This window comes from Trachinotus anak, unplaced genomic scaffold, assembly GCF_046630095.1.
Source record: "Trachinotus anak isolate AG129_WGS33_773 ecotype Australia unplaced genomic scaffold, CSIRO_AGI_Tana_v1 ptg000003l, whole genome shotgun sequence".
NCBI classification, from domain to species: Eukaryota; Metazoa; Chordata; class Actinopteri; order Carangiformes; family Carangidae; genus Trachinotus; species Trachinotus anak.
This window is the reverse complement of record NW_027273854.1, coordinates 25,450,827-25,474,480: the sequence shown is the minus strand read 5'-3', so window position 1 is coordinate 25,474,480 and position 23,654 is coordinate 25,450,827. Positions and strand designations below refer to the sequence as shown.

Sequence of the window (23,654 nt, the reverse complement as noted above, 5' to 3'; positions counted from 1 at the left end):
CAGCTCTGTCGGTTCTCCTCCTCTTTCTGTTCCGGCTCCGTTTTCACCGCCTTGCTCTCCTCCTTCTCTGTAGCTGTTTGTCTTTTCGTGCCCTCACACACACGCCCACGCTGTTTTTATACTTGATTATAACTAGGGGCGTTTTATTTTTTTCTGCTCAGTGTGACAAGTAGCTGGCTGTAGCTCCGGGTGTTGAATTACTGCTGCGACCAATTAACGGGAGATTTGTTTAAATGTGGCTCACCGGGTCCGCCTCGGCCGCCATGAAATCTCATAAAAAGGACCTGCCGGTCAGAGAACTCTTATCTATCTAAGCAGGATGTGTGAGTGATTCCAAGTAGCTCAGCCAAGGTAGCCCGGCTGAAGAGCTGCATGATGCCGGTTCGAGTCCATGGCTTCCGCAGGCACAGTCAGACCCTGGTTTTAACTGATATTCAATCATTAAACTGCTGTCTGCATTGGCACACGCTCTGCTGTACCAGCAGTTATTTTAGTGATGATTCCTCTGTTGCAGCTGATTTCATTTAGAGGAGACCAGAGAATCCAGTGAACTTTATGGATAAAAGCAGACTGTGCACTAACTCTGGGTTTATTTTTTAGAAGTTGTTTTTTTTTCTCTTCTTCTTTCTCCATGCTTTTTTTTCTGTGTTTTCTTTGGATGCTTGCAGGAATGGAGCTGGGCGCCATTATTCATGTCAGCACTCAGCGTCTCTGTTTTTGCTCAAATCCTTCGCCCTGAATCAGACCTTCTTCTTCTTTTCTTTGAAAGTGGTGAGGAAAATAAGATGCACAGACTGGAGGATTTTTTATGCTTTTCCCCCTCCTCCATGTGCATATTCACATGTCTCATATCAAATTCAGTTGCATTTTCTTATGAGACACAGCGAATTGGTTGTGGTATTTTTAGCCTTTCCCATTGGCAGTGGAAGGTAGGATGGGCTGAGGGGGTGGAATGGAGTAAATGTAATTTCATCGGCTAACCTCATAACTCACTGAAATAGATGGCGCTTGTGTATGTGTTGTTTTTGTGTGAAGCCAGCTGGTACTGTATGCAAAGTGCAAAGGACAGTGAACTCACCATTAGTTCCATTTATTGCATAAACACAACGTCAGCTTATACAAATAAATTATTAAAATACAATTCTGCATAGACAATCCAATAATAATAATAATAATAGTAATAATAACAATAATAGTAATAATAATAATAACAATAATAATAATAATAATAATTATAATGTAGATGTATCTCATGGTTGGATGGATGGATGTGCACCGAGAATTACTTTACTGGGCTCTTCTGCACCCCCCTCCCCCCCCGTTCGGCCATCTCTACCAGTGTAAACCTTTGTGTAACCAAATTAGAGCGGCTCCGCGGCTTCCCATCACATAATAATGGCAGGAGCAGGAAGAGGCAGCGCTTTTCAAAATGTGTATTTCTTCTGTCCGCCGCCGTGTCAAAAACAATATCCCGCCTCATTTCTGTGGACAGAGAAAGAGACGGAGAGAGAGGGAAGGGGGGGGGGGGTGACAGGATTTTTCATATATATTTATATATTTCGCTGGTACCTCGACCTCATATCTGATTTGGACGACATGGAAACGTTGGAAACCCATTTTCAGGCCGCCTGCTGCTGACAAACACACTGAAGGTAGGTTGTGAGCTGAGGGGAAAGTTTGGAGGGAAGCACACTTGGTCTAAAATCACAAATTCCTTTTCCACTGCTACATTAAAACAGTCCTGAGTCTCAGTGAAGAGGACACGACAGCAGAAGCAGGCGGTTTGTCTTATCTTATCCCAGGCATGTGTCCACTGTTAAGTATGTTTTGTCTGGCGAGATAGTTCCACATCAAACCCGGTGGAAATAGTTCAAATATTTGAAACGGTGTTGAGAAATGATATCACTGCCTGTCTGACATCCATTATAGCCGCTGCCGCTGCCGCTGCCGCTGCCGCTGCCGCTGCCGCTGCCGCTGCCGCTGCCGCTGCCGCTGCCGCTGCTGTCCAAGCTGCAGAAGGGGAATACGAACTCCTGTGAGGCCTCGCCGTGTTCACAACTATCTCTGCTCACGCTTCTCTAAATACAATTCTTCCTGTGCTGCTGCTGCTGCTGCATTAGCCTGTTATTTAGAATCCAGATGTGCAAAGGTATGGCTGTTAGGCACAGAGAGGTGGTGTTAATGTGTTACTGCAGTGTCGTCAAAGAATCTCCAAACTAATGTGACGCCACCAGCATCTTTAGCTGAAATGAATGTTTACACGGAGCCCTTTGCTCACTGTGACGTCAGGAGAATAGTGGAGGTAACTGGAAATGTTACCGGCCTATAATGAGCCGGGCGGTTTGTTTTCGTGTATATTAATATACAACATTTTCCCCCTACTTGTTTCCGTGATTGTAGCATCTTGTTGCACAGGAGCGAATCACTAATGGAAGATTTTTTCCATCACTTGTCGTGAATTGAACCGCGCTCTACTTCAGAAATGTGGCGCCATCATTTTAAATCAGCACTAAACCCGTGGAGAGAGAGAAGGAGCGAGAGTCCCCCATGTAGGCTATAGTGTGCTGCGGGTCTCAGACTGAGTCCTGTACCCGGTGAGGTGCTGCTGAATCTGTACTCTCTTTCTCTCTCTCTCTTTCTCTCTCTCTCTCTCTCGTGGAGGCTGAAACACTAAACAAATGAGGCCGATACACGATTAATGCACTCGTGCGCGTGGTCAAAGACAAGGTCGGTGCAGGCCCACGCGTCTGGAAGAGGCACGCGTACAAGTCTTCACACAAGGCGCATCTTCCCTGAGCTTTGGCAGCCATGTTGTCTTGTTCACTGTTTTTTTTTCCAAGCATAGGCCTATATAGTCTCTCTAAATTAAAAAAAATATATTTTTACAAGAGCAAAAGAACGTAAATATTTTTATTGTGAAAATAAAACAATAAAAATCTCCTTTATTGTAGAAAGGAGAAAGGAGAGAAAAGCTGTAAAACAAAAATTTAATTCATTAAATCAAAATAAAATAATAATCAAGTCAAATAATTAAAAGAAAAAAAACGTTCAAGAGTGAAAATGAATATAACAAACGAAATAGCACCCCGGATTTTTCCATATCCAGAACATTAGTGCTTATTGCTCCAAACCGCCCTCATCTAACCTGTAAAACTCCGCGAAATTAATTTGACATTAAGGCTTTACACCTATAATAGTCGCTTTAAGAAAAAACAGGTTTAATTTCTCGCTGAATTAAGGTGAAAAGGCAGAAACCGTGAGTTCAGTCTGGAGCCGGGATTCTGCGGAAACAGCCGAACATAAATCAGAGAAGCTCGCGGCCTCATAAATCTGCAGCTGGACGTTAACAAGTCAAAGATTTAAGTCAGGCGGGAAATAATGTTCCCAGCCCAAATCAACGCGTTTAAATCAGCCAATCAAGAGGCATATTTCAGAAAGAATTATGGCATGATTAATACTACTAGGCTATAATAATACTAATACTACTAATACTACTGCTACTACTACTACTACTACTACTACTACTAATAATAATAATAATAGTAATAGTAGAGTGGGCCAGTGTTAGTATTTGACCGGTAGTAAATACAGTCTTTTCTCTTACAGGCTGCAGAGGTCCAGTCTCGTGCTCCATGCCTCGCGCGGTGATGATCAGCCGTTCGGTAGTAAATCAGGAAGGAGCCCCTCACTGATCTATGATCATCACTGATCTATGATCGTCACTGATTTAAGGCGCGTGCAGATCTAACATCTGAAACTGTATCCAGGAGCTCGCGAGCTGCGACTCGTTCCAGCGGTCGGAGCAGGCACGAGAGAGATGAGACGGACCGCGCGCTGCGAAGCCGGAAATGTTTCCACGACAAGGGGCCACGGGCGCGAACTTCCCCCTCTCCGTCTCCATCATGGCGGGAAGGACGCAAAAATAACGTGGAAATGACGAGCGCTCCGGTCTTTCTGCTTCTTCCTCCTCTTCCTCGCTTTATCTCCCTGGCCCTCATTGTGTGTGAGTGTGTGTGTGTGAGTGTGTGTCAGTGAAGGCATGTATGCGTGGGCAGATAACACTAATAGGCTGCACACAGACAGGGTGCGGAAGACAGAGACAGAGAGAGCAAAGCCAAGTGCGCGTGTTTGAGATTTATTTAATCTCAACATTTTAGCAGTGAATAACGGCAAATACCGCGAGAACAGCAGCGCACACAAATAAACAGTCACACATGTCCAGGCCTAAATGTTCCCATATATCACTGCATTTGACTATTTCATAATTTAAGTCACAGCCTCTTGTCATATCCCACAAAAATACCTTATATTTCCCCCAACGTTGTTTTGCCTGAGATTTTGTATTGTGTGAATTTATTCATTCACACAATACACAAATATAACACAACTGCCGTGACATGTGCGTCTGGTTAAATTTTCGCTCATCGTTGGGAGGAGTTGACATCAAGCTATTCGCGCTACAGACTTGGTGATGTTATGATTATTTCATTCAACGGGCTGTTTTATCATTTCATCCACGCTTTCGTCTAGATGAGTGTACAGCGCGGAGCCCGGCTTTATCACCGCCTGAATGACGGACGTAGCGCCGTGGTTTTGACGGACAGGCCTGCAGGCTACAGGCTGTATTCTACCTGTGAATGTGCAGCTACTGCACAGGCCAAACACGGCGGAAACAGCTTCCCTGTGTGAACTCACAGATCAAATCCAAGCGGAGTTTCTTCTCTTCCTCCCCCCTCCCCCTCCCTCCTCTGCTCTGATCGCTCGCAGTTTGACTCCATGTAATAACCAACACCTGGCCCTTGCACTGGCAGGATGGACAGGCGGGTCACGCTGAACCTCGCTAACCCCCCCCCCCCCCCCTTATTGGACAGGAACAAGAACCAGAACCCCCCCCCCCCCCTCTCCGACTCCCTGGGATCTTGCTGTCAGTCAGCAGCGCGGTTCAAAATCAGTTCACGGTGTCAGCTCGTCAGCCGCAGGTCCGTGCGGGGGGGGGGGTTATTCCACAAAGGCTCCTCAACTGAAATGAAGGTGAAATCTAGAATCTCCTGGTTATGTAAAGGTAAAGGGCCAGGCTACCAGTTAGCATGATAGCAACCAAGGAGCAGCAGTGTGTTGTGGGTGAGTTTTTGGAACGTTGACCGGAAGTCACCAACCGAAGGAAGAAGGACGGTAAAAGAAGAGAGTGAATATCAGAGCCCGTCTCCCTCCGTGAAGTGAGAGAGAAGAGGAGGAGAGAGAGGGAGAGAGGGGGAGAGAGGGGGAGAGACACAGGGAGAGACACAGGGAGAGACAGAGAGAGAGACGGAGACAGAGGGAGAGACACAGGGAGAGACACAGGGAGAGACAGAGAGAGAGACGGAGACAGAGGGAGAGACACAGGGAGAGACACAGGGAGAGACAGAGAGAGAGACGGAGACAGAGGGAGAGACACAGGGAGAGACAGAGAGAGAGACGGAGACAGAGGGAGAGACACAGGGAGAGAGAGGGAGACAGAGAGAGAGAGAGGGAGAGAGGGAGACAAAGGGAGACAGAGGGAGAGACAGAGAGAGAGAGGGAGACAGAGGGAGAGACAGAGAGAGAGAGGGAGAGACACAGAGGGAGAGGGAGACAGAGAGAGAGACAGAGAGACAGAGGGAGAGAGAGGAGAACGCTTTGACTTTGGAGGCTCGTTCAGTCCCCCGGAGCTCGCGCTGTGGCTCGTGCCAGGTGACAGGTCCAGTAGTTCAGGAGCAGAGGAGCGCGAGCCGGCAAGCTGCACGGGGGGATTGTGCAGCACGGGCAGGGGGGGTGAGCGCGCGCACGCCGTGTGTTTTTTAGGGTAAAGTAACACCGCGAGCCCGAGAGCGACCAGTCCCAGTGAGCCTGTGACCGTGGGCAGCTGTACGCGACGGTATGTGGTGTTCCACAGACGCGCAGTGGGCGACAGCGGGGTCATAACAGGGAACACACACTGGCTGTACCCGGCGTGGAGGCTGCGTCAGCGCCGTTTACTCGAATACACGCTGGGAAGGAGCCACGCTGCAGGGGCCCCTGCGCGTAACTACGCAGCCGGAATCAGTGAAGAAATAGGTCCAGGGCTTTCCAAGAAGGGATTCGGTGGTCTTCCCTGCTCCAGCCGGTGTGTCCGTCCGCGTCCAAAACAGGCTGCGTCCAGGGAAAAGCGGGAGCAGCAGAGGGAGATCCAGGAAGAGAGCCGCCGACAGAGCAGGTATGGTCTGTTGGGATGTTTCCCGCTCTGTGTGTTCCCGAGGCGTCCCCACCCCACGTGCTCCACCGCTCGACGTCTCATTAATTATCTGTTGTGTGACCGTGGTCCGTCTCGAGCTGGCAGCGTGCAAATTCTACTGCTAGCAAAAGTTTTTTCTCTCTCCCTCTCTCTCTCTCCCTCTCTCTCTCTCTCTCTCTCTCTCTCTCTCTCTCTCTCTCTGTGTGTGAGGGCAGTTGAAGACAGATGCCTCAGAATAGGTAACAGACAAGAGGGTTAAGAGGGCGCCTCGCCATGCTCTCTCTCTCTCTCTCTCTCTCTCTAAAGTGCGGTGAGGACAGAGAGGTGTGCGTCTGCTAGCCTAGAGGCTGTGTGTGTGTGTGTGCACATGGCAGGGAGAGAATGAGTCGTAGTGAATAGGGCCCTGACGGCTAGGTGTAAAGAAAGAAGATGCATGTGAGCCATGCTGTGATTTATGATAGTGTGAAAAGATTGCTTACTCAAGAAGCCGCCCCCTCTCTTTTCTTCCTCTCTCTCCTATCCACAGATTGTCATGTCCTTTTCTGCCCCCCCCAACACATAGCAAATGGTCCTACAAAAACAAATCATCTAACCAGATCCCAGCAGAGCAGGCAGAGTGCTTATGAATACATGTGTTACTACAACTAGACTCTTTAAATTTGTATTATTACACCTAAATTTACTCCATAATAACTTTAATACACCCTTATTTTAATTTGTTAGTTTTCTTATTGCCAGCTGTAGCATTGGGTGAAATAGATTTAAAGAAAATGAAACCACCTCTCACTAAAAAGGAATACAATGACATTATGCATGGGCTGCATAAAGGAATAACAATGCAAAATGTTTGTGCATTAAATGTAATTTTACCAACCAGCCACCAGGTCTGTATCATCTTGATTCCTTTGTTCTGAGGGGACATGATGTCAGCATTCAAAATCACTCTCTTCATTTGTTTAGTCTATTTACTGTTTAAGTGTTTAACATCCTCAGACCTGTTAAAAAGTGAGCATTATTATATCAGCACAGGAAAAATGGCATCTACCAAGAAAACATGTCAGACTGTTATGGTCTTTAAATGTTTTGTTTTGTTTTGTTTTGTTTTGTTTTGTTTTGTTTTGTTTTGTTTTGTTTTGTTTTGTTTTGTTTTGTTTTGTTTTGTTTTGTTTTGTTTTGTTTTGTTTTGTTTTGTTTTGTTCTTTGATTTTTTGAGTGGATCCTCTGGAAGCTTGACCTTGGCGGTTTTCACTCACTTCCAGGTATAGAGACTTTAAAGTCAGAAAAACCCACAGCAAACCCAGCACAGCCACCATTTAATAGATTTTTTCATACATCACTGACAAACTATGGGCAAAACAGCCATCAGAGTAAAATATCAGGGGCAGGCATGCCTAACACTGTGGCAGTGTATAAAGGCTGACAGGTCTGGCTGAGATCCATACGGCCACTTCCTCCTGCTGTAACAGGCTTAATAACAGGCCTATCTGCTCCTGGGCCAAGTGGCCTGATTATATTACAATCACTGGCTTCTTATTCTTATCCATGTGTCATAAGAGGAGCATGTTGTTAGGAAATGGATACCGGCCTGCTGTTCTGGTGCAGGTTGTTCAAAACTCAGCATAATGAGGCCTCAAAGCAATATAATAACAACTTAGAAGAATCAATTTCCAAGGCACTGCCAAACCACAAATTACTACAAACACATATCACTGAGCGCTACTATCCCTGGATGCACCAATGCTGGAGATTTACTTTTTTTGACCAACATGCAGCCACAGGCGCTGACTGTCCAGAAAAACAACATCCATCTTTGGTCACACAGCTGGATACACAGTGACAAACCCCCTGAAAAAGAGATTCAGTCATTGGGCAAAGTGACTGCCAAAGCAACAGCTAAGCCAAGCAACCTGCGTCTGTTCTAATACAATCTGAGAGTTAAACATTAATACGTAAAGCTTTGAAGCATCCTCCCCTGACGTCTGTTGTTCGGGGGCTGTGCACACACAAGCCGTCAGCCATGGGATGTTAAGAGCATTTAACTGGAGGTCGAGTTTTTACACATATTTGTTGTGACGACTCCTCAGAGAGGCACCTTCAAATCCCCACCAGTATTTATTTTTTAGTGTGCCATAATATTAACCAGTAGCCTATAATTACTATTAATATCTTAATCAAAGTAAGATTTTAATATAGAATCTATATACCAGACATTTCCTTTGATCCTCTCAAATCTTTGACATCGCTCAAACCTCACAATACAAAATCACTTTCGCTACATTGGTATATATTTTGGTATATCAACACTTCAGCATTGACATATATACATACATACACTGTCCTGAGCTTTCAATGAAATATTTAAAAACAACTTATCAACTTTATTTCAGTATTCTGAGTTCAGACAGAAATACCTTTCAATTTGTGACTATAGCCACACACACACAAGCAGTTGCGTTCATCCCTGTTCATCCCATGCCTGACAGACTTGGTGAGCTTGGCACTTTTTATGGCCCAAGAGCAGAAAGGGCAATTTGACCCCCACACCCCACCTCTCTCTCTCTCTTTCTCTCTCTCTCTCTCTCTCTCCCTCCCTCCCTCCTGGCATCAGGGCTTTCTTTGAGTCTCAGGTTAAAGATTAGCATCTCTGATAAAGATTAACTCTCTGTCAAAGGAAGTCGCTGATGGTGTGAGTTTCTGGTTCAGGACTGCTGGTGACACCGGGGCGAGCACTTCAGCACTTCTTGCCTGTAGCAAGAGAGGAGGGTAGACACTGGGCTAGAGTGTTGGCTCACTGGATAAGATAAGCAGTAATACAGGAAAGATAACACCATGTAATGCAACATAGCTGAACAGAGATTTAAAAAATAATTAGAGGTTTCAATTAGAGTAAGGTTTGATTTTTGCTAATAAAAAACGTTGCACTTTTAATTTCAAAGAGGAAGAACCCAACAGGCTTTGAAGCCACCCAGTTCCTCTCTTGTTAATAATTTACCGTAAGCTCAGCACTGATTGTTGGTAAATTTAAAAATCCCTGGAAACCCTTGTGAGACCATGAATTGGAAACAGAATTAGTCGTTTTCAGCAGAGGCCTTTGGCTTAAACAGGGTTCAAATAGGGCTTTTGTACACAGCATGAACGTAATGCCTCAGTTATGTATCTACAGCCAGGAGCAACAGACTTTATAAGTAGAACATCTGTTCAGATTCCATGAGCCTGAATGAAAAGAATGCTTTCACCAGAATAAGAGGACGTGTATCTTTGCAGCAGACGTGTACCATTTCTTCTACGATGCTTCAGTTCACTACAGATGTAAAGGTGTTAGATGTAACTGAGGTTACATCATTTAGATAACATGAAAAAACACCAGACTGAAAACAAAAACATGGGCTGTGCCATTTTCACAGAACTGCCCACATTAAAATGCTCCATGGCTGATACATTTCAAAATAAAGTTACTGAGTTGATAGTGTTTAATTTGAGTTTTAACTATGAGCTTCAGGTTATTTTTTCTTGCAAGTAGATTTTGATAACTGAGCACATGGGCTGCAAACCAAAAACTCTTTCAATAAACAAACCGTAAGGGAACATAAGGTCCCTCTCTCTCTCTCTCTCTCTCTCTCTCTCTCTCTCTCTCTCTCTCTCTCTCAGTAGTGCATATCTGCCATCTGAAAAACGGTGTTGAAACTTTTGTGTCATGCGTCCAGAGCAGGAGGGGAAGGAGATGAGATGTGTTGCGGTGCAGGGTTTGTCGTCGCTTGCCCATTTGGTTGTGTGTCTGTGTCTGTGTGTTCGCAGTGATGCTGTGTGGCTGTTCGACCTCATTACACTTCAAGGAAAAGCTTTGAATGGACTTGATGAAAAATGTCTTTTTACGTGTGAGGATATTGACTGATCTTTATGGAGGGTTAGTGTGATGGCAACGGGTGCTCCGATGGCCCAAAAAGGTCAAATGGCATAAAGAGACACCAAAGTATAAAAAGGTGAAGAAAAGACAGAAACTGTGTCTCTGGAGAAAATTAACTCAACTATGAATAAAAAATATTTATTGAAAAGGTTTTCTGGAGCCACACCAGTAATGTACTTATTGTAAACTACACTGCAGCAAAAAAAAAAAAAAAAAAAAAAAATTCCACAGATTGTAAAAATCCATCCTTCAGTAAAAATGGGAAAATGTTTTCATGTGTTTTCAGTGTGTAAATATTTGCATATGTAAACAAACATGTATCTAAGGAGCACATGCTCCACATCCACTGCTTTGTTGACGTGTTTGCAGTTGAAGTGAGACCAAAACAGGAAGTTCAGCTTCAACCAAATTCCAATGGTGGAGACCATTTGAGAAGCATGTCAGCAGGCTCCTGCCCACATGATGTCAGAGTGGGAAATTGGATTCACATGGCGGTTATGATCACAGACACACAGAACAGATAGATTGTTTGAGGCTGAGGGATTTTCAGGTCATTGTTAGAATCAGAAGTTATTTTTACTGCTCAGTGTTTTAGCTCTGGAGGTTTGGCTCACCGAGAAAACTGAGGAAGCTTTTCGTTATACTACACGATCCCCTGAAGGCCCAAGGCACCGTTTACAAGCAGTCTACAAAGTTGTCATTCATTTTATGTGGTGTGCATTTTAACACCCAGCTACAGTCATCTGACTACACGGGCTATAATTAGAGAGTAGACTATTTGAGCTGTGACAGTCGGGTACAAAAACATTGGTGTACACTGCAACAACCTTTCAAACAACCTCAAACTCAACAACAGTTACACACGTGCATGTTTGTGCTGTTATCTTGAAACTAAATACACCTGATGTAACCAACATGTCAGCATGCTCATGTCTGAAGTTTGTTAGCTCAGATCGCTGTGAAGATTTTGGTTGGGGGAGTGTAGCAGTTTGGGTCTGTGGGTTTATGTTTTGTCTGTTATTAAAGTAACAAAAAAAATCAGAATATTTTAATTTATTTTAATTTAAAAATGATTTTCTGTAAATTTGAGTATAAGTAAAAATTGTACAGATTTATGGCTTAAAACTAATAGACTACTTTGCTCATGGGTTCATCATTAAAGAATTGAATGACTGCTCTTCCAGGTCAAAGGTCACTTCTGGAGCTTTGCACCAATATCTCCCTGTGTGAGTGCTCCCGTGAGGGCTATACTTTACTTTTTAAGTAAAAGTAGTAAAGTAGTAGTGTAGTGTAAAGTAGTAGCATTGATACTCACTCTAAAAGGTCTGTAATTGTTTTGTAGCAGTATTGTGTTTCTGTTGTGTTTCGATTGGACAAAGAAAAACACAGTATAAAACTTTAGGATCAAACTAACCTGAAAGCACCACAGCTATTTATTTATATCCAGCACACAGTCTTTGATAAACCGGAGTATGTAAAGCTGTTCTGAGAAGGAGCATATGTTACTGTGTGTGTGTGTGTGTGTGTGTGTGTGTGTGTGTGTGTGTGTGTGTGTGTGCAACAAAGGCAGGCTGGTGATGGCACCACCAGACCAGGCAGAGATAAGGGCAGAGAGCAGTGATAAAATTTGTTCAGATCATGAGAGATTTGAAAATCTCCATCCACCATCCACTGCTGGGGTCAAAGGAACAGCTCCAGATCAAAAACAAACAAAAGAAGAAGTTTTCTTTTGAAGAAGCTTCTCTTTCAGACTGTTTATCTTGCCGATGCATTAACCTGTACAAGAGTGTGTCATAGTATCTGCACCATGGTTTGGATACTTCAAGAGTAACCACAGAATTCAGATAAATATTGATGCAAGTGCCAGACTCACAAAATGTCTTTAAATGATTTCAGTTTTTTCTTCCATCCCTCTCCTAGAATCTAAATCTGCTCTTCCTTCACTTTCCTTTGTTGCCTCCATGAACTCCTGCAGAATACTTCTGTTGCTCCATCCTTCACTTCAAACTCTCCCTTCATCCAGCGTGAGAAAAACACTCGTTTTGATGTGGATGCGTGACTCCAGTCCCCCTCTCTTCCTCAGTCTGCTCTTCCACTCCAAAATTTGGCCCATCAGCTGTTTTGGGGCTCTGGAGGCGGCCTCCTCCCTTTGTCTCGGCCTATAGGCTAGCTGGCTAAGCTAGTCGGCCCCTCCATCACTTTCTGGGCAACTTTAGACTAGTCCACTCCTGCTCCGCGGCCCCAAATTTCCGTCTAACCCGCAGGGCTGAGAGGGGACACAGGGAGGAATCCCCGGCTGGTGTTGTGATGGGGATGGACAGCAGCCAGAGCTGTGTGTGAGTGCATGGCGGGAAACAATAAATAACTTTATAGCAGTAGGAGCAGTTGCAGTGGGGATGGTGGTGGTGGTAGTGTCGGCTGGTACGGGGAGGACGGGGGATCCTTGCTTTTGATTTATGTGTTTGGGGGAAGCTGTCATGAGCAGAAACAGAAGCAGCCGGAGATTTTATTCCAGCACTTTAATAACAACAGCCGCGACGCAACAAGGCGCGCCGCGCTGCCTGGACGCTCTTCCACAGTGACACGGCTCCCCTCTCAAGCCTGCTCACCTCCGCGTGCAGCGGCGGGCGGGTGCTCACCACCGGCCGGGACACGCGCTCCTGCTCCGGGTGCTCGGCCCACGTGAGGATAACCGGGCCCTGACACGGAGTGTAGCCCACGCTGCGTGTTTCCGTCTGAGTGACGCTGGAGCTTTGAGATGAGGAACCGCTGGAAACATCTGCTCGCGTCCTCTTTTCCTCTGCTTCTCCTCTTTTTTTTATTTTTTACTTGATATTTTGCAGCATCTCCTACTTTTTTGTACAAGTCATTGCTGTTGTGATCGCCACGTTGTTTATTTACTGTGAACGTTAACGCGTTTCTGCGTGTTAACGTCCCGGTTCCATACGAGGTTTTTATTTATGTTTTTGATCATTCCCATTACAGTGAATGGGAGTCGGGAATCGGCCGATTTCGGCCCATTTCGACTGTGTTTATTTTCTATTTTAGATTCTTATGTCAGTGTTTTCATAGATATTTGTGTTTATCTAATGACATTCATGTGTTTAGCCTATGTGTCTACCTTGCATCAGTTCTTTTATTTCTATAATTACAGTGTAAATAAGCAGGTTATTTATTATTCTAATTACTTGTCTTTATTTTTAGGAGGATATCACCCTAACACAGACATGTCGTTTTACTATTATTAGGGGAAGATATTATTATTTCAAACATCAAACGAGCTGATATTCACAAAACTGTTCCAAATTCATTACAGATAATTTTCAGTCTCTCCGTCCCGACTTTTATCTGCATTAGTGAAGGGAAGCGGCGCCATTTTTCCAAGTTAAATGTTAAAGACTTTCACAACAGCAGGGAACTCAGATAAGAGATTTTTTTAACGCAGAAAATCGTGGTAAATGTAATAGGATGTGTAATATGATAACCGGGATCAATAAGATCTGAGATCACTTCCACCCAGCCTTCATCCTCCTCTCCGCTCTTATTGCTTTTATTCCGAATATTTCACCGGGAATAATTTAAGGTCAGAAATACCTGTCAGCGGTTTCTCCCTGTCCCGACCGCTCGATAGACTACAAGAGGTCTGTGCTCTGTGTCGGATTTTACCAAGACCTTTTGATTGCATCTCTCTTTTCTTTCCTTTCCTTTCTGTCCCTCTGTTTACCCGTCTCTCCCCCCAACCCCACCCTCCCCTGCACCGCAGTTCTTAGGAGCTTTCTGGAAGCCACTTTCTTCCATCAAAACATTGGGGAATAAGAGGACATCTTTCGGTGAGTTTCGCTGTTTGACTTTATTCCTTGTGATACTGTGATGCAGTGTCTAGTCCACCAACACATTATCAGACCTTCAAGCTGCAGAATGAGGCGACTGCGTTTAAAAACCTCATCACTGCAAGTCAGGAACTACTTCATAAATATGGGCAGTGATCACATTTCTTTATTTATCTATTTATTGATTCATGAAGAAGTATTAAGTAGGCCTATAAACTATTATTGTTACTTTAGGCCTATAACTAATATTGTTTTCGTTGTCTTCGCCGTAATGTAGGCTACTCCGTCTTAAAATAAGAAAAGGAATAATTGTGTCATGTTATTATTATTATCATTATCATTATCATTATTATTATTATTATTATTATTATTATTATTATGCTATGTTGGAATTTATCATTTACAAAGCAGTGCAGGCAAAAAGTAGACTCTACGCTAACAGATAAATCACTGTGGAAAAATATGTAGCAAGATTTTGGTGATTTTGTTTTTAATGTAATTAAATGTATTTTATGTAATGTTTTTATTTTTATTCTTATTTTTTTGTTTTTTTTCTTTGCATGCAAAGTGTTCCCAGGATGTGTGTGTGTGTGTGTGTGTGTGTTTGTGTGTGTGTGTGTGTGTGTAAGAGAGAGAGAGAGAGAGAGAGAGAAAGAGAGAGAGAGAGAGAGAGAGTGATGTAATATAATGTAATGACACATGCTAATGTAATATTATCCAGAGGTGTGAAGGGCAGTGTGATGGCGGGTACAGTCGCAGCAGGAAGCAGAGCAGGGTCAGTTCTTCATTTGATAAGACAGTTATTAAAACACAACTTTGTAAGTGCAATAATGGTGCTAATGCCAACAAGTAATAACACCAATAATAGCAATGAACATGGCGCTAGCAGCGGGAGCATCAGGCTAACAGTGGAAGAAATGCTTAAAGAAGCCTGTTTCCTTTCAGATCACATAAGGGAACAACATTTACAAGAAGCACAACTCATTCATTTGATGGCCTGTAGGTGCGGTGTTTCCACAGCACACGGTGAAGCTCTGGGGAAAATATAATATGAAATCTCGTAGTCAGAGGAAATTCCTTAGTGTCATCCTCAGTGGCCTAAATGTCTGAAGTCCCAGAGGGAAAAAAGAAAAAATGCTAGGAGGATTTCCACAGCTCTGCAGGGCACAGGGTTTTAGTTGTGAAACCCAATATCCGTGACTCAATCCGAAACACGGAGGCGCCGATGCGCGTCTGCCATCCAAGGAAAATAAAGAATAACTGCCATCCTTTACAAGCACCGGCGTGCTTTTACAAGTCAATACATAGGTGGAATCCGCACTGCTTATTTCTCCATATGCACTTCTCTCCCCACATTCTTGCTCAGTGGAAAAAAGAAAGACATAGACAAAAGAAAAAGCTGATTAGTGGTTTGGTTAATGAGTAATGAGCTTTTTCAGCAGCACTGAGCAGATCCCTGCGTCCGTACAAAGAGGTTTGAAGGGAAAAGTTGCAGTCGGACACATTTCAGGCTCCCACCTCCCACCTACACAGAGCTCATCCTCTCATTTCAGCAGCCCACAGCGAATGCTATCTGTTTTAAAGTTGGCCTGTTTATACACACACACTGACGCACACACAAGCGGCTGGGTGCGAGAGAACTCATAAATCTTACGTAGCCATAAACGACAAGGGGTAGCGTCCTGAATAATAAAAATACAGGGGAGCGGCAGAGAACACTATAGAGACAGAGTGTGGGACAGTGTGTGTGTGTGGAAACATTGTGAGACGCCTTCATATTTTCATTTCCATTTCTCACCTCTCTGTGTCTCTTTCCCTCTGGGGTTTCTTGTCATTCTTGCTTTTTTAGCCTAGGCTACTTCACCTTTTTCTTCACATGTTGTTGCACTTCCTCCCTTGTGTGTTAAAGTCAAAACACAGGGAAGAGCTTATGCTCTCTTGTAATATTTTCTTTCTTTAAAATGACCTGGAAGGGGAGATTTTAAAGGCCTGTGTTTCCCCTATGACGGCCACACAGAGCCAGGCTACTTCTGAGAGATAGTCTTGTCTCTGAGTCTTTTCTGTCAGTCTCCTGTCTTCCACTTTGGCCTGATATTTTTTCTATTGACTTTTTTCTGTGCATAAACAGTAGCAAGCAGCAAGGACGTACAGACTGCATGTCTGGTTTCTGCAGAGAATCATGAAAAGAGCTTCAAGAGGAGCTTTGAAAAAAGTCACATTTCCTGTAAATTTAGGAAGGAGAGCAATTCTCTCATGTTGCCCACATATGTGACCACATTAGTTCACAAAATTGCCATAAACAGGTGAATAATAAGCACATTGGAGTTTAAATGAAGTTATACCTACATATCTTCACTCGACTGTATGAGCTTCAAATAATGATTATATTAATATTATATTAATTATTATAAATATTTATGAATCTGGCACTGAATATATATATATATATAGTAGCTATAGCTACTTTTAAATAAGTGCTTTATTTGTATTTCCAGATACAGTTTAAGTTGCCATAAAGAGAGATAACATGAAACGTATCAATGGGCCTCCATATCAGCCATAAGTCATTTCTCCTGTCATTTCTATGCATTTTACGCCCTGTCACGTGACAGTTTTTTAGTCATTTGCCATTTGATGACAACAGGTTTGCCATTAAGGAGATATAAGTCTGAGCATTACCAACCAAAACGGAGACAGTGAATGCTTTATGAAACACACCAAGTTAAGAACAGAATGATGCCACTAGCCCTTTGCTTTATCTTCTTTATCTTCTTTATCTACTATACTTTATACTATCTTTTTATCTGTCCATAACATGTTCATAATAATGTTCTCAGGTTAAGTCTATAATAGGCCACTAAACCAGCCTCTAAAAGTGATTATTACCATACTTATTTATTATTATTTATTCATTATTGTGTTAGGTTGGACTGCATATGCAAATTAGTTTTACTTTAGTACCAATAATTTTAATTTACATCGTCCCAGTTCAGTAAATAGGCCTACAACAGCTGCCCCCCATTGTAAAATTAAACTAAAGATACTAATACTAGTTGCCTAAGGCTGCATGTCTGTGCATCATGACTCACCCTAAATAACATCAGCCTACAAATAGCCTACAGATACCCTTGTACATCTGAGAAGACTATAAGATGTCTGTTGTGCAGCAGCCTAGGCTATATATAGAAACATATATAGTCTATAGTAAAAAAAGGAGAGGCTGTTTGAAATCCGTATTTTTAAGAGGGAAAACTTGACGTAACAAAATAAGTTCCGCAAAATTAAACCAAAAACCTGATTTTGTATTGACTTGCCTAAAACTTATGTCTACGTTCACCTGGCGAGTTGTAGACTTATCTTCACGGAGGTGTTGGATAAAAAAAAAGTCAAAATAGATCTTTTTGGAACTAACACTGGCACTTGGGACAGTAGCCTGTGTGGCTGGCTGTGGGGCCGACAGAGCTGATTGCCTGTTTCACTTCCAGCCAGTGACATTAGCATAATTTGTGAGTGACGCTGAGCTCTTTGATGGGGGAATCAGCGAGTCCGCGAGTCAGGCCCCGTTGTTTCCTCCGCTACACCCGCGGAAGCGTGACTGATACCCGGGCTTGTTGTCAACAACAGAACGACAACACTGACGGTGCCCCTACCGCCACAGCTACTACTACACTGAGCCCCCACTGCTGCTGCTGCTAGCCCTGTGGAATAAGCCCAGCACCTACAACCTGCCAGAGACCGAAGCCAGGCGAGAACCCCGACCCGAGACAGAGAGGAGGACGCCGAAGGAGTGAAGCAGGAGACCCGGGGAGACGGAGAGAGAGAAGAAGGAGAAGGGGGATAAAAAAGACGGATGAACAACCACCCAGAAATGCGATGGGGTGACGTTTTGTGGCGGACTTGTTCCTCAGAGGCTGTCTGACTGGCCGGCTGGGTGGCTGGGTGGCTGGCTGGCTGTGTGAGCGACAGAGGCTAAAAAAGAAAGAAATTTGAGGCCATTGTTATCAGCCAGCAGCGGTGCAGGCAGTGCTGGTGCTGGGGCGGAGGTGGAGGGGGTGGGGGGTGGGGGGCCGAGCAGGCAGCAGGCAGGCTCCCGGTACGCTCGTTCAGCTCGTGTGCTAGCTAGCCTGCCTGTAGCCTGTACCGAACCCGTCTGTTTCCCGTGCCCGAACATAGCGGGCCCCCCGCCGCCGCCAGCCCGCCCTGCCCTCTCATCTGCCGCTCGTTGATGCCACACGGTGCCCGGCCCGCCGCCCTCGCGCAGCCCGCGCTGCCGCCGCTGGCTCGAGGAGGAGGTGTGGTGGTGGTCGCGAGCAGTCGTGCTGGTCTCGAGACAGCACCGGAGGAGCAGCGGCGTTGCGGAGAGAAGAAGAAGAGAGGGGGGGGGGGGAGGACAACCGGAGAGAAAGCGACCGGATTCGTTTTTTATTTCATTATTTATTATTGCTATTGATTACCTGGTGAATGTGCGCGGGGACTAATCTGTGATGCGGTGCTGCTGGGTCCGAGCCGGGCTGGACCGGGACCACCGGTGCTAAGGAAGGTAAGGAGAATCACCGGCGGGCAAGCAGGCCAGCCGGTGGTACACGGGCTCTCACAACAGACCAGAAATACAGAGCGTGTTTGTTCGCTGTGCTGTTTGTGAACGGCGGAGCGGCTGGCTCAGTGATTTATGGCCCAATAGACTTCAATCCCGGTTCAAGAAGAGTTCACAGTGCTTTAAGCTGCCGCAGATACCCGCCGCAAGTAGCCCCCCTTCTCTCGGCCTTCCATCTCTGTCCTTTTCCTTTCTTTTTTTCCCTCTCATTTCTTCTCCCATTCTATCCGAGCCTCTTCCTCACTTATAGCTATTTATTTACAAAGCAATGGCATTTTTCTTTTTAGTGTGATCCACTTCTCTCTGGCGTCTCCCTTCCTCACGGGCCTCCGTTTTGTATTTTGCCAATATCTGACCTTTATTTAATTCTGCACTAAAATGTTTAGATGGTGTATTCCAGCCTAATTTCATGTAGGATTCACTGTTCAGTGATTTCAGCCTAAATTCGAGGCCGTGAACATAGCAACAATAGCTGTGATCAGGCCAATCCTTCATTGTTTCTGGGCACAGCTCAATATGATTACACCCCCTCCACACACACACACACAAACACACACACACAAACACTCACACACACATCCGTGTGTGTTAATGGGATAAGGAATATGTGGATTGTCCAAGTTAATGCATTCTCTCTCTGTCTCCCTGCCTGTATAGCGCTTCATGGCAGGCGCCATTTGTAATTTTATATCCCAGGATAAAGCACAGACACTGGACACCAAGGCCGACCTCTCTCTCTCCCTCTCTCTCTCTCTGTTGTTTTGTTTGGGTGGCTGTGTCTCTGTCAGTATAAGTGGATTATTCGGGGAGGCGTCTAGCAAAGTTGGTGATTGTATTAAGCTCTAGTCCTACAAGCTAGTGGCAGAGACATTACGTGTCCTGTTTAATGGCGAAACAGCGATATGATTTAATAACATATTCCTCCTACACTCACTGCCACGGCCCCCCCCCCCCCCCCTCTCTCTCCTTCCTTGGGACTATTCCTCAGAGTAAATAATTAGGATTCCAGCTTGTCTACTTGAAAGATAAATGGCTGACATGTGTGATGTGCTGAGAGCTGGAGTAGGGCTGGCCTGTCTAATCTTAAAAAAAAGGAATAGTAATAGATTAAGGAAAGTAATTGTAAGGAATTACATTGTTTTAGCTAAATTTACCTCGTTACGAAAACATTCGCATTTAAGATTTATTTATTAGTTTTTTTTTTGTTTTTTTGCAGGAAACCTTCATTTCTTTAATGACTTACATTCTGGCTCCCATGTGCTCTTTAACTAGCTGCTTATTGGTGTTTTTATTTGGTGTTTTTTGTTTTTTTTTACGTAGCCTACATTTTTACCAATCATAATTTTCGTGTATCCAACAAATACACGACATCATTTCAGATTTGTTTTTTTGTAGTTCAGGCCTGAAGTCTAATGCTCTCACATTATTTCGCCCGCGCTGCTGCTGTGGGCCTATCTTCATTGTTTTTCTCTGTTGTGTTCCTCAGTCACCCACCAGCTTCCGTGGCATGACGTTATAACACAGAACTGATGGCCACACAGAGTCTGTGGGCTGTCGTGGCCGTGTGAACCCAGGGAACTGGTCAGTGGTACCAGTGGGCCGAACACTGAGCAGTTAGCTGTGGCACTAGCGGAGCCGCGTCACCTCTGCTTCTCCCCATTAAACACTTTATCTGTGTGGAGGAGAAATGAATGCCAGGTGCTCCCCCGCGCTGGACCACAGGCCCACCCCAGCAGTGAACGTCAGATAGAAAGCTCCACTGCTTTTTTTTTCACCTCTCTTTTTTTCCCTTAAGGGGCCATGATAGAGCGCTCTGCCCGCTCGACCCTAATGGATCACTGACTCATGGGGCTTCTTTCTTTATTTTTTCGTTCTTTTTTTTTTTTTTTAACATAGTGGCATATTAACCAAATAGAATATGAATAGGACATTTAGTATTTACAACCTTAAATCTAACCCCGATCTCCCTTGAGCAAAAATCCCAAAATACTATATTTTAGAAATATTCACCATCTTCAATGCAGAGATTTGATCTATACACGTCACCTTGTCAATGTGATTACCTTTGAAGTGCCAATACACGTTTTTCGTTCTCACCTCGTTTAGAACTTTTAAACACATTGGCGTGCAATAACAGGCTATGCATTAGTTTTCTCTGAACTGTTTAAAAAAAAAAAGAAACCCACTGTGATGCAGAAAGCGCCTGATATTCAGAAGCAATGATCGCTTCCGGAGATAGACCCTCTGCTCCAGGATGAGTGAGGTAACAGCAGCGCAGATGGAACAGGCTCCACTAAATCACAGCCTGGGTGGAAGGCAGAGGTTGACAGAAATAGGTTACCTACATCAGTCACAAGGAAAATATACGATCAGGCCACATCCGCCATTACACAACAGACTGTCGCGTCCGCCTTCAATTACACCTGACGTGATGGGGTAGTGCTTTATCGCAAAAACAGTAAAATGAATAAACACAGAACTTTATGAATCAGTAGAAAAATATCGCATTTCGTAAACTAATGTTTAAAACAATTCTGAGATTTTATTTCATTTTAATTGCAAATTCAAAGACGATGCATTGACGTAATCCTGGGATTAACTGATGATAAATAGGAATTTGTGAATAACACAATAAAAAGTAGGCTCATTAATAATTCTACAACCGGGCCTTGCCCTAGCTAGGACTAGCCTACCACTATTAATAGTAACAGTAGATGGGCTACTATTTTACTACTACTCAATAATAATAATAATTATAATAATAATGGTGATAATAACGATAACAATAACAATAATAATAATAATAATAATAATAATAATAATAATAATAACATTTGAAATAGAAATGTTGCCTTACTATGTGAATTAAGGAAACATTTAACATTTACACTAGAGTGGGAACACAGTTTGCCCTCTTCGTGCCCCCACCACCAGAGCATCTGCAGGCTGTGCACTAGGCTCAGAGGGGGGGGGGGGGGGGGATGAGGAAAGAAAAGCAGTGGTTTCTATTCATGTCATGGCGCCTTTCATTGAGGGAAGATGGATTTATCGCTGTTATTTCTTTATTCTGCCTCTCCTAACCTTTCAGGTCAGATTGCAGGGGACCGTTGGAGAGACGCTGTCACGTGACCCCCGGTACCAAATGGTCTTCCGGCAGTGGTGTGCAACAAGGACCGGAGCACAAGCAGACGCCGCCACTTCTCTCAGAAATGCAGAAGACAACATACTACGACAACTCCTCGACGCTTTTCGGTGGCTACTCGTCGTACCAGGTGCAGGGCGCGGCAGCGGCAGCGGCAGCAGCCGCCAACGGCTTTGGGGGCTACGATGCCCCAGTCCCAGTGTCCCACCACCAGCCGGCCTTCCAGTCGGCGACCCATCTGGATGTGGACTCGTACCAGCGCTCTGCCTGCTCTTTACAGTCGCTCGGCAGTAACAGCGGCCACCAGCAGCAGCAGCAGCAGCAGCAGCTAGCCAAGACCAAGGAGCTGAATGGCAGCTGCATGCGGCCCAGTCTGCCACCTGAGCACCACCCGGGCTCACAGGTGTCCCCTCCACTGCCCCCCAACCCTAACAGTGGTAATACAGGGGCTCAGCAGCCAGGGGGCAGTAATGGAGCCCCCTCAGCCTCTAAATCAGCCCCCAACAAGTCGTCTAATTCCTCCTCCACATCATCCTCCTCCTCCTCCTCACTGCCCCCCAACCCCACCTTGGCCAAGCAGATCTTCCCCTGGATGAAAGAGAGTCGACAGACGACCAAGCAGAAAAACTGTTCACCGTGCAACAACTCTGGCAACGGTGTGTTGGATGACACCTGTCTCTGTCTCTCTGTCTGTCTTTGCTTTGAGTTCCTCCTCACAGTACCACAGCAACAACATGGCTTAGCAGAATGATTATTCCTCCTACACCAGGCTGTGTTTCTCTCTCTCATTACTCCTTTTCTCAGCTCATTCTCTCCCCCATCCATTTCTTTCCTCCTTCATTTTCCTTCCTCATTAGCGTCTTTGTTCCTATTATCCCGCCCTCTCCTTCCCATCACCATGTCCCTCTTTCCTCACCTCTCTTATCAACATCCTCTTTCAAGCCCCAGATCCCCAGAGGATGTAAAAAGGTTTCTCAGACTCTTATGGCAAAATAGGTTTCCACAGGCACTGGATTAGACAGGGAGGTGACCACAAGCAAACAGACAAGCTGGTTATTATTTATCCGAGGTTGGTGGATCAGTCTGCTCTGGTCTGAGGTGATTTTACCCAAAACATCTTGTTTTTAATTTAACTAAGGCTGGTGACCTTGATTTACATAACAATTTATACATGAAAACAGTGTAAGTATGAGCATAAAAGTGGATTTATTTATAATTATTATTATTTATTATTTCATTTAACTGAGCCTTCTAGTGACTTTAAAATACTTTGCTATGTCAGGCAGCCAATAGTAAAAGAGGTCAAAGGGCAGAGGGAGGGCAGTCTGCCAAATGATCCTGCAAACCAGAGGACTGCTGAAGTGGAGGGTTGGGGGATGGGGGGGTATATTGTTAATGGCAAAGAAAAACCATATACTTGTAGGAGAAAGAGAGTTTTTCAAAAGCCAGATGAATCCACCCTGTGTCATAGAAATTACATTCACGTGCAACTAATTTGCAACAGCAGATTGCATTATGACAGACATGTAATTGTGACCAGATCATATTTTCTATTTACCGTACATAAAGAGAAAAGTAGGTCAATTTCTGTATTTGCAAAGTTGCAAATATGTTGATACGGCATCAATGAAATCATAAGTAAAAGTAATAATTATAACAATAAGTTAAATGCTTTGCACAAATCATTTGATCTAGTTCTGTTTAGACTCTCACAGCACTAGGTTAAGATTATGGAAAGATCTCAGTCTTGTTTAATGCAGAAAAGGTCCATACTGACTTCAGACACATGGTCTTAATTTACATTTAACCAAAGCCACAATCTTTCCCTAACCTTAACCAAAGGGCTTTTGTTACCTAAACTGTAGATGGGACTGTGGATGTGAGTCCTGGTCTCTGGTGTGACAGTCCTGTGCATTGAGCCCGCTGCACAAAACGAAAAAATCATTGCATTCATT

At 44.3% G+C, this 23,654-nt stretch overlaps 1 protein-coding gene and 1 long non-coding RNA gene across 7 annotated transcripts in view; one reads left to right on the top strand and one right to left on the bottom strand.

Annotated features, from left to right (window-relative positions):
* The window catches only part of hoxb3a (homeobox B3a), a 54,812-nt gene that overhangs the window by 23,591 nt on the left and 7,567 nt on the right, over positions 1 to 23,654 (top strand). Inside the window, exons 1-3 of one of the 6 annotated variants that reach the window (XM_071474863.1) lie at positions 5,044 to 6,211; positions 13,897 to 13,963; positions 21,646 to 22,355. In XM_071474863.1, the coding sequence (XP_071330964.1) occupies positions 21,767 to 22,355 (589 nt within the window). In that variant the 5' untranslated portion in view covers positions 5,044 to 6,211; positions 13,897 to 13,963; positions 21,646 to 21,766. Of the gene's footprint in view, positions 1 to 5,043; positions 6,212 to 12,170; positions 12,470 to 12,565; positions 13,964 to 16,985; positions 18,504 to 21,645; positions 22,356 to 23,654 lie in introns of those variants that run through there. The other 5 variants (XM_071474858.1, XM_071474862.1, XM_071474859.1 and 2 more) reach the window with 5 other exon arrangements.
* LOC139618711 (uncharacterized) lies at positions 1,075 to 4,580 on the bottom strand. Its single transcript, XR_011689777.1, has 2 exons — positions 3,605 to 4,580; positions 1,075 to 1,482 (listed from the first exon to the last, which is right to left on the bottom strand). It is a non-coding gene; the product is annotated as an uncharacterized lncRNA (long non-coding RNA).